The following is a 14,033-nucleotide window of genomic DNA, read 5'->3' as shown; positions in this document are numbered from 1 at the left end:
GTATTTGAAACAAAGAGACTGTGATAACATGTAGTGGTAGGTTTTGGCATAAAAGGGAAAAAACTTAACAATTTAGTTAACACCCTTTCTTCATACATCACTGCTTAATCAATAATGGTCTTCAGAAGTAATAAGCAGTGTAACTTTACCTATATTCTGAACCTAAATATGCCCAAACCACAGACTGCCCAAAATCAATATCATGAACTTTGGCCTTGCATTTATAGAGAATTGTTAGTATATCAGATACAAAATACATGCATAGTACATGACAACTCCCTTATGTTTAGGCTTAAATATTTGCACCCAACACAATCACCACCTTATCACAATGTAAATTTGGAATAACACAAGAAGACTTGTCTGTGATCTTAAACATAAAACTTTAATTACTTAGCACATGAAATGAATTATGATTAAAAATCATGCAGATATTCAGACTGCAAAACAAAAGACTTCAAATACAACTGCATGTTTAAAATCTACTCAGTCAAATATCTACTTTGAGGTAAAAATGTAAGAATACACGAAGCAATTATAACCTTAACATAAATAAAAAAGTATTGATATTTTCAGAACAAAATAAACATGGAAAACAACAATTTTTAGCACATATTGGTACAAGAGATACAGGCCACCTATTCTCCTTCAGAGTGTGATCCACTCATCTGATAGAAGTCCAAAAATACTAAAAAACTGCATACTACTAAAGCACAGCAGCCAGTTTCCCCCAGCATAAGACTCCTGCCTGCTTACTGCAGTGTTGGGGCAAGTTTTTTTAAAAAATATGTAATTTCAAAGATGAAGGGGTTTAATTATACAGCTTCCAAACAAGCACTGTGAAAGCTGCACAACCAAATCCCCAGTGAATACTACAAAATACCTTTGGCCAAAATTGCAAATATAAACAACTGAAATTCAGGTCAAAAATACGTGACCAATTAACACATTTATGCTGTCACTTGCATGCACAAAATTAGTCCAGTTCTGTGTTTGTGCACCTCAGTGTATTTTTGTTTGGGGTTAAGTAACTGTTTGTGTAAGAAATCATGCTGTTGCACAGGGTCCAACTGCACACTCAGATTCATGATGACCAGAGGCCTCCTCTAAATCACATCATTTCCCCAGATGACAGTGGTCTCTCACATTTCTCTAACTTTCAAGAAGAAAAAAATTCATATTTATTTTCATCACAAGTAGTACAACTAGAATACAAATAAGAACATTCTATTATAGTGTGCAACAGCTGAGGTTTGCATCTCCTGAACTCATTCACAGCAACAATACAAGGAAAATGACATAAAAACTAGAATATAAATATTATACTACACCATGAAACACTACAAATAGAACGTACAAAAATTATATTAGGGCATTAATTATCTGTAAACCTATTAAAAGAACATCTTAATATTAATACAGTTTTCAAGGTAAACATAACCTACAGTCTAAGTTTTCAAATGGCTGTTTGTCAATGCAGCATAGAACATTTCCATAGTGCAAATCTTACCAACTCTATGAAAGACACTGTCCCCTTCAGAAAAATGCTCCTTTTCCCAACCCCCTCAAAAAAATGAGTCACAAAGTCATATCTCATTTCACATTTAGTATAAGATGTGGTTTGAAACACATTAACATACAGAACCTTAATTTTAACACTGAAAGTAACCTGAATAATATTGAGAAATCAAAATAAAAAAGTTAGATATGTTACAGCTGGAAGACATGAAATCCAAAAATATGATCCCTGGAAAAGAGGAAATAAAAAGACACTGATATCTCCTTTCTTTCATCTGTTGGAAACATATTGTATGACAGTAGAGCAGGGTCCCTATGTTGTACAACAATCACAAGATCACTTTAATTGCTGAAGAATCACAGTGTTAAGTATATCTGCTTCTTGTAGTGTCAAGCTTTCATCTGTTAGCTCTTTATTTGGAAAGGTAGTCACAAGAACAAAATCCGTTGTTGCAAAAGCTGGACGGGACTGGATAATGAAATCTCGAATATGCTTAATCCTGTGAAAAGGATATGGACATGAAAACTCTGTATGATTCCATCTGACATACATCTCTGAGCATTAACATGATCGGAGAACACAAAACCATTAAGCAGACTAAACTACTAAGTAAGTTCTAGATTTCATATTTCTCTTTGATCCAGATTACTAATGATTGTAGCTTACAATTATTTGGTTCTTGCATAAAAAAAATCCCCAGAAAAATTATAGTGAATGGTGCTTGTTTTCTCAAATAACAGAAACAAAATTTTTAACATGGAAGCATACTGTGAACTGATACCTAAACAGAGGAAGTCGAATAATCTCAATATCACTGTCAAAAGTTTCATTATTAATTAGTATATTCCAAAAAGATGAAATCATTAATGGAAGAAGATCTTAAAATATATAGTGACAGGGAGGAGGAAGCAGACAGGAATTATTAATGCACTTCAATAGCAAGAGCTTTCCCCTATTTTCACTTGGCAGTGAACTTCTTAACAACCGTTAATAAAACAGTCACATAAACAATATAACAAGGATAATTTAATTTTTAAGACATGGACAAAAAATAATATTTTAGAGATAAAATCCTGAAATTTGAGGTTTTTCTATTAAGACATTAAGCTGAGAATAAATCTGTGAAGCTCTTTTGCAATTAATAAGCTGGCAAATTTACTGTAGCCAAATAAGAAGTGATTTCTGCTTTCTATCAGTCTTCAAGGCCTTTGACATAAGTAATGCACTTTGCCATATATATGATCAAAATCAGCTGCTAAAGATAATCATAAAGATTCACAGTCAAGAAAAAGTTAATAATAATTAAACAATCTCCTGTCAACACAATCTAGGTTGTTACAGATGTTACTGGCAAGCTTACCACTTCTACCCCTCCATGCAAACAGAAGAACACACAACTCAGCTACAGAGGCTCCCAATAAGCCCCATGGTTTGTATCAGTCACTTCTCAGCAGATGCGGAGAAGAAAGGATCTCGGCCTGCACTCTCAGCATGTATTATCAAAAATATAATAAACTATATTAAATAAACTATCAAAAAATACTGCTGTATCTTCCTCCATACTGGTATCTCAGCGAAAATGTCCTCACTGTGGTCTGTGTAAACTGCCAAGTAAAGAAAGCTACACTTTGTCCTTATTCTGAGCCAGGAGGAAAAAAGGAAACAGATGAGCTCTCCATGTAGCAATATTAACATGGAATTGGGTCCATGTACACCACTTCCAAGTCCAGATTCAAGCTGCAGCCATGTTCTAACACAATAGTGCAGATTTCAAATTAAGGCTGGCTTTAACAGTGCTAAAGCATGGGTGGAAATGTCCTCTGCCCAAAGATCTCCCAGCAGTGGAGAGCAGAGCTTTGCAGAACCTTGCACTAACATAACCTCATGGGGTTGGCCAACACTGTTTGTGGCACTGCCCCAACATCAATAAAACCGGTGCCAAGCTCTAATAAGCAAAGCTACTAACAAATCTAAAATGTCCATCAAGCTCACACACTGCCAATTCTTAGTAGATGACCATCCAAAACAGAAGTTAGCTCTCAGTATTATGTCCAACCCACATGCTGAAATTGCAAATGAGCACAAAATGTCTACATAACCTTCTGCATATGGGCTGCAGTCTACACTTACAGACCGTGTCATGTTTTGTCACAGCCTTAAGTATAACAAGGTAGAAAGCTGAAATTCTTGATTATGGGCCACAGGATTTCTCTGCCCATAGTGTAGACTATATTCCAATTGAGACTATACTCCACACTTCACAATAAAGTGCTTTCACAGTGTTTCCCAAGTCATCCACCTGGTCCTCCCAAGGAGGGCCCAGGGCTGGGATGACTACATGGTGGGGCTATACAGATTTCAGTTGCCCTGGGAACAATTACGGCCTCTCCTACGTCCTTAAAAAACAAAGGACATAATTGGTTATAAAAGTTTGAACAGAAATTGCAGTTATCAAATATATTGTGTTTCCAAGTACAGAATTTCTGATAGTTTATCATATATCCATGTAATGAAAGTGACACAGAACGATACATTTCAGCAAGGCTGGTATTTCCCCCTTTTTGACGTTTTGCTGAGACTCATTTAACAACAAAACACAAACTTATTGAAAGTTACTGTTACCTGCATTGATGCAGAATCAATTTACCTGTGTGTTTGATTAAATCTTTGTATTAACCGGCTTCCATCTGCTAATCTAATTTGAATTTTAGTTGCTGGCATGGAATCATCAATCAGAACAGGTTCATTAAGAATGGATTTCTCCTCCTCCTCTGGGGAAGAAGGTGTGCTGACTATTTCAGGTGTAAGGCTATAGGATTGAAAAAAAAAACAAACCAGATGTTACTAATGGAACCATGACAAAGTAGTCTGAAATTTTCAGTCATAGGAATGAAACAGCATATGAATACAGAGCACAGAACATATCAGCTTTCTTCACCTTCCAAGTTTTTGCCCTTCACCACTGAAAGCTTTGAATCGCAGTCTGGGCTTCACATATTCCTGTTCTTGGTGATCTTCCATATCCAAATTTACCTGGCCACCATGAACAAGTCGCTGCAGTTCCAAAGGAATTTCCCTGAATTACAAAAATAATACATTACAATAATTACACTTTCAATTACATTCTGAACTGCAAAAAGAAATCATCCAAAAACTACACACACAGGAGGAGTCAATATTAATATTATGTATACTTTGAAAGTCATATTCAATTGTTTTATGAATTGATTTCATCCTAAAAGAAGAAAAAAAAAAACAGTGAACAGTCAAAACCTAGAATATACTGACAACTGAATCACAGAATGAGCTAGGAAAAAAGTGTGAATATAAAAGCTGTTGTAACAAGTACCATTCAGAGTTAAACCATCAAAAGAACCAAAGTATTGCAAATTTTTAAGTGTCCCATGCATCTGGTGACAAATACAGACTATATTTTATGGGTTCAGGCAAAGAAGAAGTCTGGAGCTTTTGATAAGTATGTGGAGAAAGGATTTTTCTTCACCTCACTTCACAGACATACCTCAAAAAAGTTGTCATTTAAACTTACCCTCTTTTAACTGACTCAAGAAATTGAGCATTTGTTGGATCTGAATAGGATCTCAACTCGCCATCGTCTAAACTGAATCCATTCCTCCACAGTTTCAGCAAAATTTGAACCTATGAAGTAAAACAAGTTTAAAAAAAGTGAAGAAAGACAAATAAGGCAGCACAATTTTGCACAGACTAGTTATAGAAATTTTGATCTACACTAAACAGATTTTGTACAAGACCACAAAACAAGAAGGCAAATGACAAAAGAAGAACAATACCTTGCACTGTAACTGTCATTGTTAGATTATTTTTTAAAAAGCCCAATAGTTATAGACTACTTTCTTTTTCTAGACCACTTTCCTGCCTTGGGAAAAAGAATCTCTTAATGTGCTATCCATGACAGTATGATACAGTGAGGGTATAGTGATCTTCATAGTGTCCCAATTATTTCCAAAAGCAGTAAACATTTTTATTGAGAAATTAAGAAATAAACCCATAAAATTACAAATTACTGCTGATACATCAGTTACAGAAAAACCTACACTTTCCTCAAATTATTACATGCTGAGCTCCAACAAAGCTGAAAGTAGCTCCATTCAGATCAAAAGCTAAGAATCCTGGAAACCAGCCTCCTTTGCTCCCTTCTTATTTTGCTACATCCTACATGAAAGGTCCAGCCAGCGCCTTCCAGTTAAAAACCTGCATCCTCTCTTCCTTCTAAGTGCTTTACCATCTAGCAAAACTAGGCTTTCCCAGCCAGTATAACCGGCCTTCCCTTAGAAAACTATTTATGCTTCCAATTACAGAAAGCCCACTCCAGAAAGATTCTGGCTGGGTACAGCTGGCTGTTACTTGGAGTAGAAGGATTCCTGGAGACTAGAAGGCTCCTTGTGTGACACAACAGCACCCCCTAGCCAGGACCACATCCTCTGGCCTTAGTATTTGTTTCTAGACAAGCTGAAAATTTGCTTTAGCCATCCACAAAAATAGCGAAGTGCAGAGAACTTCTTTTCTCCTCACCCTCTCCTTCACATCCTGCTTTTTAAGGGATGGGAAAGAAAGACCTCAAGCCTGCTGCTTCACCTTCCCTAGGACACATCCATGCCATCCAGTTTGAGATGGGCTACTTTGCAAGCCACAAGAAGAATCAATTTCTAAAACCATTAAAATGTTAGCACAGCTAAGAGAACCCAGGACAACACCTAGTGGAAAGTAACTGAAAAGGAGGTGTGCTAAGAATTTCAAAGTAATTTACATCTGACAGTTCGATCATGGAGGCCTTAGGGGTATCCAAATAAACATCTCTTCGGAAACTTCAACAATTTCTACTGAACATGTAGCTAATATTTAGCTATTATTTTCTCCTCATAAACATAGTTTCAGTAATACTGGCATTTCAAGCTGCAAACATTATTAAGCAGGCCTCTGTTGGAGGTTCTCTTTTCTGCTATGAATTTTACTTACATCCTGATTTTCTCCATATATGTATTCAGAGTGCTTTTGTGATGAGTCACCCAATCTATATCCACCACCAGAAAATGACTGGAAAAAAATACAAATAAAAGCTTATAAAATAATTATCTAAAACAGTTTATTAAAATTCTTACCTAGGCACAAAAAAAAAAAAAAAAAAAAAAAAAAAAAAAAAAAAAAAAAAAAGAAGAGAAAAAAGCCATCTACAAGCTTGCTTCTGTGATAAAAAGCAAGTACTGTTCTATCATGTATTTTCTAAGTGGAAAATTATATCTAGCAGCCACAGTCAAACTAAAAAAGCTTTGTGACACATTTCATCTTCTGTACTGTACACTTTTTCAAACATAAGAATGATAGAATACTTCAGGTTGGGAGAGACCTTTAAAGGTAACAAACTTGAATGTTTCCAGGAATGGGGTATGCATTGCCACCCTGAGCAACCTGTTCCAGTGTCTTACCAGACGTACTGTAAAAAATGTCTCCCTTATACCTAGTGTGAATCTACCCTCTTTTAGTTTAAAACCTTTACCCCTTGTTCTGCCAAAACAGGGCCCACTAAAAAGTCTATCCCCACCTTTCTTTAGGCTCCCTTTAAGTACTAGAAGGCTGCAATAAGGTCTTCTCAGATCCTTGTCTTCTCCAGGCTGAAAAATCCCAACTCTCTTAGCCTTTCCTCATAGGAGAGATGCTCCATCCCTCTGATTATTTTTGCGGCTTTCCTCTGGACTCGCTCTGACAGCTTCCTTCTTGTCCTTCTTGTGCTGTGGATCCCAGAGCTGGATGAATCACTCCAGGTGTGCTCTCACCAGAGTGGAGTGGAAGAGCAGCATTCCCTTCCTCACCCTGGTGCCCATGCTTCTTGTGATGCAGCCCAGGACATGTTTGGCTCTCTGGGCTATAACTGCGCATTGCTGGGTCATTTCCAGCTTTTCACTATCCCCATGTCCTTCCCCAGAATTGCTCTCAATCTTTTCATCCTCCAGCCTGATACTGGGGGTTGCCCTTATGCAGATGCAGAATCCTGCATGTGGCATCGTTGACCTCATGAGGCTCCCATGAGCCCATTTCTTTCATCCCTCTGGATGGCATCCAAGACCTCAGGCACTTCAACTGCAATACTCAGCCTGGTGTCACCTGCAGGCTTGCTGAGGGTGCACTTGACCCCACTGTCTGTGTTACTGTTACAGACACTGAACAGCACTGGTCCCTCTACAGATACCTTGTCATCAACCTGCATCTGGACACTGAACTGTTGACCACAACTCTCTAGGAGCAATTCTATAAGTAAGATTTGGGATGCAAATTTAGTCTGGTTTCTTATTTAATCAATTGTAATTAAAAACAAAGCATATAATTTCAGTCCCTGATGATTTCTAATTATTCCCTATGAAATAGTGAGGTTCTTTCTCTTTATTTTCTAGAGCAAGCTGTTTGAAAACAGACAATATAAAACTGTTTTGAACAAATCTGCTATTTGTAAATCACAGAAAGAGGCACATGCTCTCCTGTGGTTTGATGAATTTCAGAGACACAAATGTAAAGAGAGATCAACACATTTCTTAACTTTTACCTTGGCTTTACTGAAATCACCAGATGCTCTTGAGGCTTCATCTAATGGGACAGCCCCATGTTCTTTTGCTTCCTTGAAGAGCTCAGCAACAATTTTACTCGGATTATTAGAAGCCCCAGAAATCTGTAATCCTCTATATTCTGAGTCACCTGAATAAAATCTTTAGAATAGTAATGCAAATAAGCAACAATGCTTTAAATAACAAGCACAATTTTTCTCTTTCCATCAAAAGAAAAAAAAATTAACAAAGAGGCAAAAAAAATTAACAAAGAGACAAAACCTTTTCATTCTGATAAATGTTTCACCTGGTTCCAACCTTCTCAATAATCCCAGCAGCACTATACTAAAGACACTTGACTAACAAATTACCAAAGTGCCTTCTGGAACAGATGCCAAAGATCAGAGGGCAAGCCATAAGTTTTAAGTGAACACAGTCCTGATGGAGCTGGGCATCTTATATGACTGTCACCCACTCCCAGAAAGATGGATTTCCTCAGAGGTTTTCTGTGCATGGGACTGTGCCTGGACTGGATAGAATATAAAGTCACAGCTAACACCACCTTAGCAGAATGAATATAAAACTGTTCAGGTTTTCCAGGTACAGTTGCCACAATTTGTTTTTTTTAATTCAAAGATCTAGCATACTTCCATTCCTAACAGTATCAGAAACGGAAATTTTTAAATAAATATAATTACCTTTCAAGGCATTTTAAAACCTGCAGAAACTGTTGTGAAAGCTAGTTTGTGGGTTCTTTTTCCTTCACAGCACCATTACTAGCTCTTGAAGACAAAATGCTAAACTACAAATAATCCTGTTCAAAACTGTATCTGTTTGATGACGAAGATCAAGATATTCCTTTGAGAATTATCTTGAGAAAGGCACTACAATCTCTAAATATCATTGGAATAGATGCTGTAAAAAAAATCTGTAAATAAATCAAAATCTGGCAAACCTGATTTTTTTGCCTTTGATTACAGGAAGCATTAATAACTAATAACTGCTTTCCACTTTCCTCAACTTTTACATTTAACCATTTGGGGTAAGGCAAATCAATTAATCCATGTGAAACTGTCTCTCAGACCAATGCCTTCACAATGTGTTGATTCCATCATATTTTACAATTACCAGAAGAGAATATTTGGTATGAGGGTACTTTACAATAACACTGTTTTTATAATGCCACATAATTGTCAATCCTTGAGTAACATGTCTCCCTTGTACATAAATCAGTATTCATTACCCCAACTATCATTCACATGGAAAATCTTTAATTATTAGATTTAAAAGAATGATAGTGGTAAGGATATGAAATACGAATTCTTATCAGAATTTGTATTCAAGAAAGAAAGAAAGTACTCAACTATTTGAGCAATAGATACACAGAACAATTCAGTATATTCAGAAAGACAAAAAAGTTCTTGAGTACAAGTGTAAGTTACGACCTTTACAACCATTCAGGTTAAGGCATCTACAGGTCCTACATCGCTCCAGCCAGATTCTGATAAATATAATTTTACAACAGTGTTCAGCTAACACTGTAGTAAGTCCCCTAGCTCTCTGCAGGACAGACCTAGCTCACATGCATTTTGAAAGAACATGAGGGAGCAAAGTGTGAACGTGACACAAACCCCAATTACTTTCACAATTGTTAAATTATTTTTTTGTTTTGTTTTGAAAATACCTTTGGTTTTCTTTGTCATCACTCATGCTTCTCTCTGGTTTTCTCAACCTTTTAAGAGAATCCAGTTTAAGACTGCCAAGAGAATAAAAGAAAACATTTGACGATGACTGGCACATAAACTTCATATTTAACTGCTGAGACTACTTCTTTTTCAAAAACTAAGAATATTGAGTTGTGTTTTCTGGTTTTGGGGGTTTTATTTGGTGGCTTGGTGTTTTGGGTTTGTTTTGGTTTAGGTTTGTTTTGCCAAAGTACACAGCCATGAATGCTTCTCAACAAACACGGAGGAAAGCACACAAATATGGCAGAGTCATTTTGCATGAACGGTTGGACTGGATGGCCACTATAGGTCTATTCCAGCTGAATTATTTTTTTCTAGCATAGAAGAGCAGCACTGTTTCCATGCAATTAATGCACTGTTCTCATCTGAGAGTAAACTGAAGTCTACTAATTCATCTCTTCCTTCTCACACAGATTCCAGTACGAATGAGAGCAAGTAACAAGTATTTGCCAACCATCACACTGAAGTATTTGAGATACAGTACTGCAGCATCTCCTTTGCTTGGGAGTGGGAAGTTATAACTTCATGAGATGTATTGGCAAATGAAGCTGTCTGCTTTATTTGTTTGTAAACTTAGTTCTATGTAGCTGGTTAGTCAGCTTAGGTGGGTTCACCAAAAGAAACAAAAAAACCCTCAAAACCCCCTATACTTCCAAGTGTCACATACTCTGCTAAAGTCTCTCTTCCTGAAGAGATTTCTGCATTTACAGTGAACTTGAAGCATAACTGGTGACTAAGATCTTTTCTGTTGCTTGACGTCCTTTAACACTGAGATCCACACTGGCAGCAGTGATTCAAAAACAAGCCACATACAAGGCTTGTTATGGCATCACTGTCAGTGGTTTTAGAAATACTTATCTTCTTTAAATTATTTTTTTTAATTAATTAAAAACTAGCAAGATACTTTTATAAAAACCATCCAGGACTATGTTGAATCTTCAAATGTTATGTGAACAGCAAACACTGCAGTTTAGTAGTGTTTTAGGAAAAGCTGGACTGAAATATAGATATGCATCTTTCCTTCCACCTGCCCAACCCAGACAAATTCATTAAGAAGCCCGTCTTATTTCTGTCACCCCACAGGAATCTACTAATAACTTTTAGAATCACTGTTTGTCTCATCAGGCACTGCCATAAATACAACACTGAAAGCAGTTCACTTGCCAAGTTTCACACAAGCTGCTAGTTTACTGAATTTTGAAGAAACAAAGAACTGCAATAATTTTCTGATACAGCAAATTTCCTAAATATGTCTGTGTAAAAAAAGAGCAACACAGCATTTTGCTTATAGCATCTCACATGAAATGGGTTTAAAGTGTTTTGGAATACCTGGAATACCAATTGGTAAAAATGCTCCTAAATAAATTTTAAAAGCATTCTGAGAAGACAGACAATGCCTTATTGCAGGGATTCACAATTTTTGTTTATGAATTGCCATAGATTGCTTTTAATACAAGGAGGGATCAAGCAGGAATGACGAAGTTTTGTGAGCTAATAAGACACCTATCCATGCATTTCTGAAAAAAAACCCCACATCTTACCTCTGTGATACCTTTGGGGTACTGATCTTTGTAGCTGTTGGCTTGTCAGAACACAATGACTGTCTTTTAGCTTCATCTTCATATAACTCTGCCAAGGCCAGCTGTAGGAAACAAAACTCTTTTTTTGTAAGTCTATAACTCAAGAACTACATCTAGAATAGAAATAAGACAAAAATTAATGTGAAATATGCATCTGTCCAGAAGAGTAGAAATATCAACATGAGGAGCCCCAGCTAAAATTCAACTTCCCTTGTGCTTTATTAAAAAAAAACCAAACTGCACAATGCTTAAATGCCATTATGACTTGGAACTTGCACTTTGCTATCCTTTAGTTTCTACTGCTTCACCAGCTACATAAAATCTGTATTAGGTTCAGTCACGAGAGTAAATACACAAAGAGATATTAAGCATCAGTTCATTAATGGTAACAAATTGAAATAAAGCAGCAACCTAACCCTCTGACAGAAGCAAACAATAAATTTTACAAACATTTGACAGAGAAATGTAAAAAACATAATTCAAATAAGCTTGTACTGAGATGAAGAACAAATTCAGCCCTGATGGATTGAATTCAAGGCATCACTCCACAAAAACTTACACAAACCCCAATAACTTTTTCCCAAGGATTCCCAAAATACTGCCATATCACTGGCAAGCTCACTCTTAGAAATGTATGTAAGGGACCTGCAATGTCATTTCAGCAATCTTTCTTTTGTCCTGAATAAGAGTCTATTTTGTCAAATCATCCTTAGCTTTGTCCCCAAACCAGTCTGCTCACACTATGTGACTGACATTCATATACACCAGAAAAGGTACTAGGCTACAATTTCATTATGTTTTTATGCAGAGGGGATACACATTAAAATGAAATGAAACATCATCTGTCCTTGAAAACACATTGCTACAAACACAGGGTATTAATCCCATTTTTTTGTTGTTGTTTTTGTAATATTATGAGGTATTTTTTGCAAGGGAAAAATAAATATGAGGAATTATATTCATCAGGAAAATTAAATTGAGAAAAGAGAGCCCAAAAAAATCTGCTGAAGGCCTCTATTCCATCTGAGAATAGAAGAAAATTCCTTTCAGATACGTAAAGCTGATGGGTAAATCATAGACAACATACCCTATACCATCCCTGATCTAAGGACTGAGGGATGCTGAGAGAGCACAGAAGGGCACGGCCAGGCTTCTGTGCTTTCCTCATGCCCCATCTCATATTGTGGCACAGACCCAGGAGGGTACTTCCTTGGCGTTTAACACTTTATCAATAAGTATCTAGTCAGAATGCCAGCCTGCTTCAGCTGCCTAAACCTACCAACCAAAAGTGTTGACACAGACTTTGTTACTGTTACATATTGTAGCAAAAAAGCAATCCGGAGAATAACACAACAGTAACACTGCAGAGGAGAAGGCTCCAGAGGGATCTCTCTGGGGTCTTTTGTACTTAGAGGGGGTTTAGAAAAAAACAGGGAGAGCAACATTTTACATGGGCAGATAGCGATAGGACAAGGCAGAATGGTTTTAAACTACAAGAGGAGATTTTTAGATTAGATTTTAGGAAGAAATTCTTTATTCAGAGGGTAGTGAGGCATAAGAAAACATTTCCCAGAGAAGCTGTGGATGCCCCATCCCTGGGAGTGTTCAAGGCCAGGTTGGATGGGGCTCTGAGCAAGCTGGTCCAGTGAAAGGTGTCCCTGCCCATTGCATTGGGGCTGGAACCAGATGATCTTTAAGAACCTTCCCAACTCTAAGCATCCTATGATTGCAGCAAAATTAATCTTAAGAGGAACCTATGAAAATTCCAAATAGTAATCATGAAAAAAACTATACCCATCTTTTTCTGTCAATTATGTGTAATTAAATAGAACAGAGACACTTTCAGTTACTAAGTTTCATCTGTTTTCCAATCAATTTCTTGCTAAAGGATTTTGAACCTTCATAAACTGTCAAATCGCACACACAAAAAAAAAAAAAAAAAAAAAGAATACTGCTAAGAGGGTTTGTGATTAAGCATTTAAGTACTGATGCTGAACTACATTTGTTATCACACTCTACTTTTCCCACTTAGACCTGGGAAAAGATCTTGTCCTTAGTTTTACACCACATCTGCAGAGACTGACATTCTCATACGGGACAAGACATTCCTATAAAATAATCAGAAAATGCAATGGCACTTCAATAACTTCAAGGACAGTTAAAACCCAGCTATGAAGTGTCGGGAGAGCCCTTCCCGTTCCCTGTAGAACTGAGCACACACCGTTTACTAAAGGGCCTAGTTCTCTTCCAGAGGCGTCCTCCCCTTCCCAGCCCCAAAAGGGCGTGGGAGCTAAAGGAAGAAAGGCCGAGTGGGCTCAGAGGGCACATCGGGGCAGCCCCGCCGGGGGTCCCGCACACCGCCCGCTCCCCTCAGCGCCGGCCCGAGGGAAGGCCTGGGGCGGCCCCAAGACGACGCGGCGCTCCGCCCGGCCCGGCCCCACCCCGCCCCCAGGAGAGGAAGGGGCACCTCCGCCCTCTCACCTGCAAATCCCGGGCGCTGGGCGGGCGGCCGCTGCTCCGGGGCTGCCGATCCCTGCGGCCGGCGGCGGCCGGAGCGGCGGGCACATCCCCGTCCGGCTGCGCGGGCGCTGCCCCGCCGTCCGCCATCTTGTGGGGG

The 14,033-nt window shown here is 37.9% G+C and overlaps 1 protein-coding gene across 1 annotated transcript; it reads right to left on the bottom strand.

Moving 5' to 3' along the window:
* Positions 1–364: 364 nt before the first annotated feature.
* On the bottom strand, positions 365–14,027 carry UBXN2B (UBX domain protein 2B). The gene is made up of 9 exons (XM_041413055.1): positions 13,898–14,027; positions 11,378–11,478; positions 9,776–9,847; positions 8,094–8,253; positions 6,515–6,592; positions 5,067–5,176; positions 4,458–4,595; positions 4,167–4,328; positions 365–2,018 (listed from the first exon to the last, which is right to left on the bottom strand). The coding sequence occupies exons 1-9, from the start codon at positions 14,021–14,023 to the stop codon at positions 1,856–1,858; spliced, it is 1,110 nt and encodes a 369-aa protein (XP_041268989.1). The 5' UTR covers positions 14,024–14,027; the 3' UTR covers positions 365–1,855.
* Between the last annotated feature and the right edge of the window lie 6 nt (positions 14,028–14,033).

Source organism: Onychostruthus taczanowskii, unplaced genomic scaffold (assembly GCF_017590055.1).
Source record: "Onychostruthus taczanowskii isolate IOZ18803 unplaced genomic scaffold, ASM1759005v1 scaffold4, whole genome shotgun sequence".
Lineage (NCBI taxonomy): Eukaryota > Metazoa > Chordata > Aves > Passeriformes > Passeridae > Onychostruthus > Onychostruthus taczanowskii.
This window is presented reverse-complemented; position numbering and strand designations above follow the sequence as displayed.

Excerpts from the sequence above, each read along its gene's own strand:
- UBXN2B (XM_041413055.1), bottom strand. The coding sequence starts at position 14,023 with ATGGCGGACGGCGGGGCAGCGCCCGCGCAGCCGGACGGGGATGTGCCC. Across the intron at positions 11,479-13,897 it reads CCAGCGCCCGGGATTTGCAG|CTGGCCTTGGCAGAGTTATA; the intron begins GTGAGAGGGCGG and ends TGTTTCCTACAG. Across the intron at positions 4,329-4,457 it reads GAAGGGCAAAAACTTGGAAG|CCTTACACCTGAAATAGTCA; the intron begins GTGAAGAAAGCT and ends TCAATCCTATAG.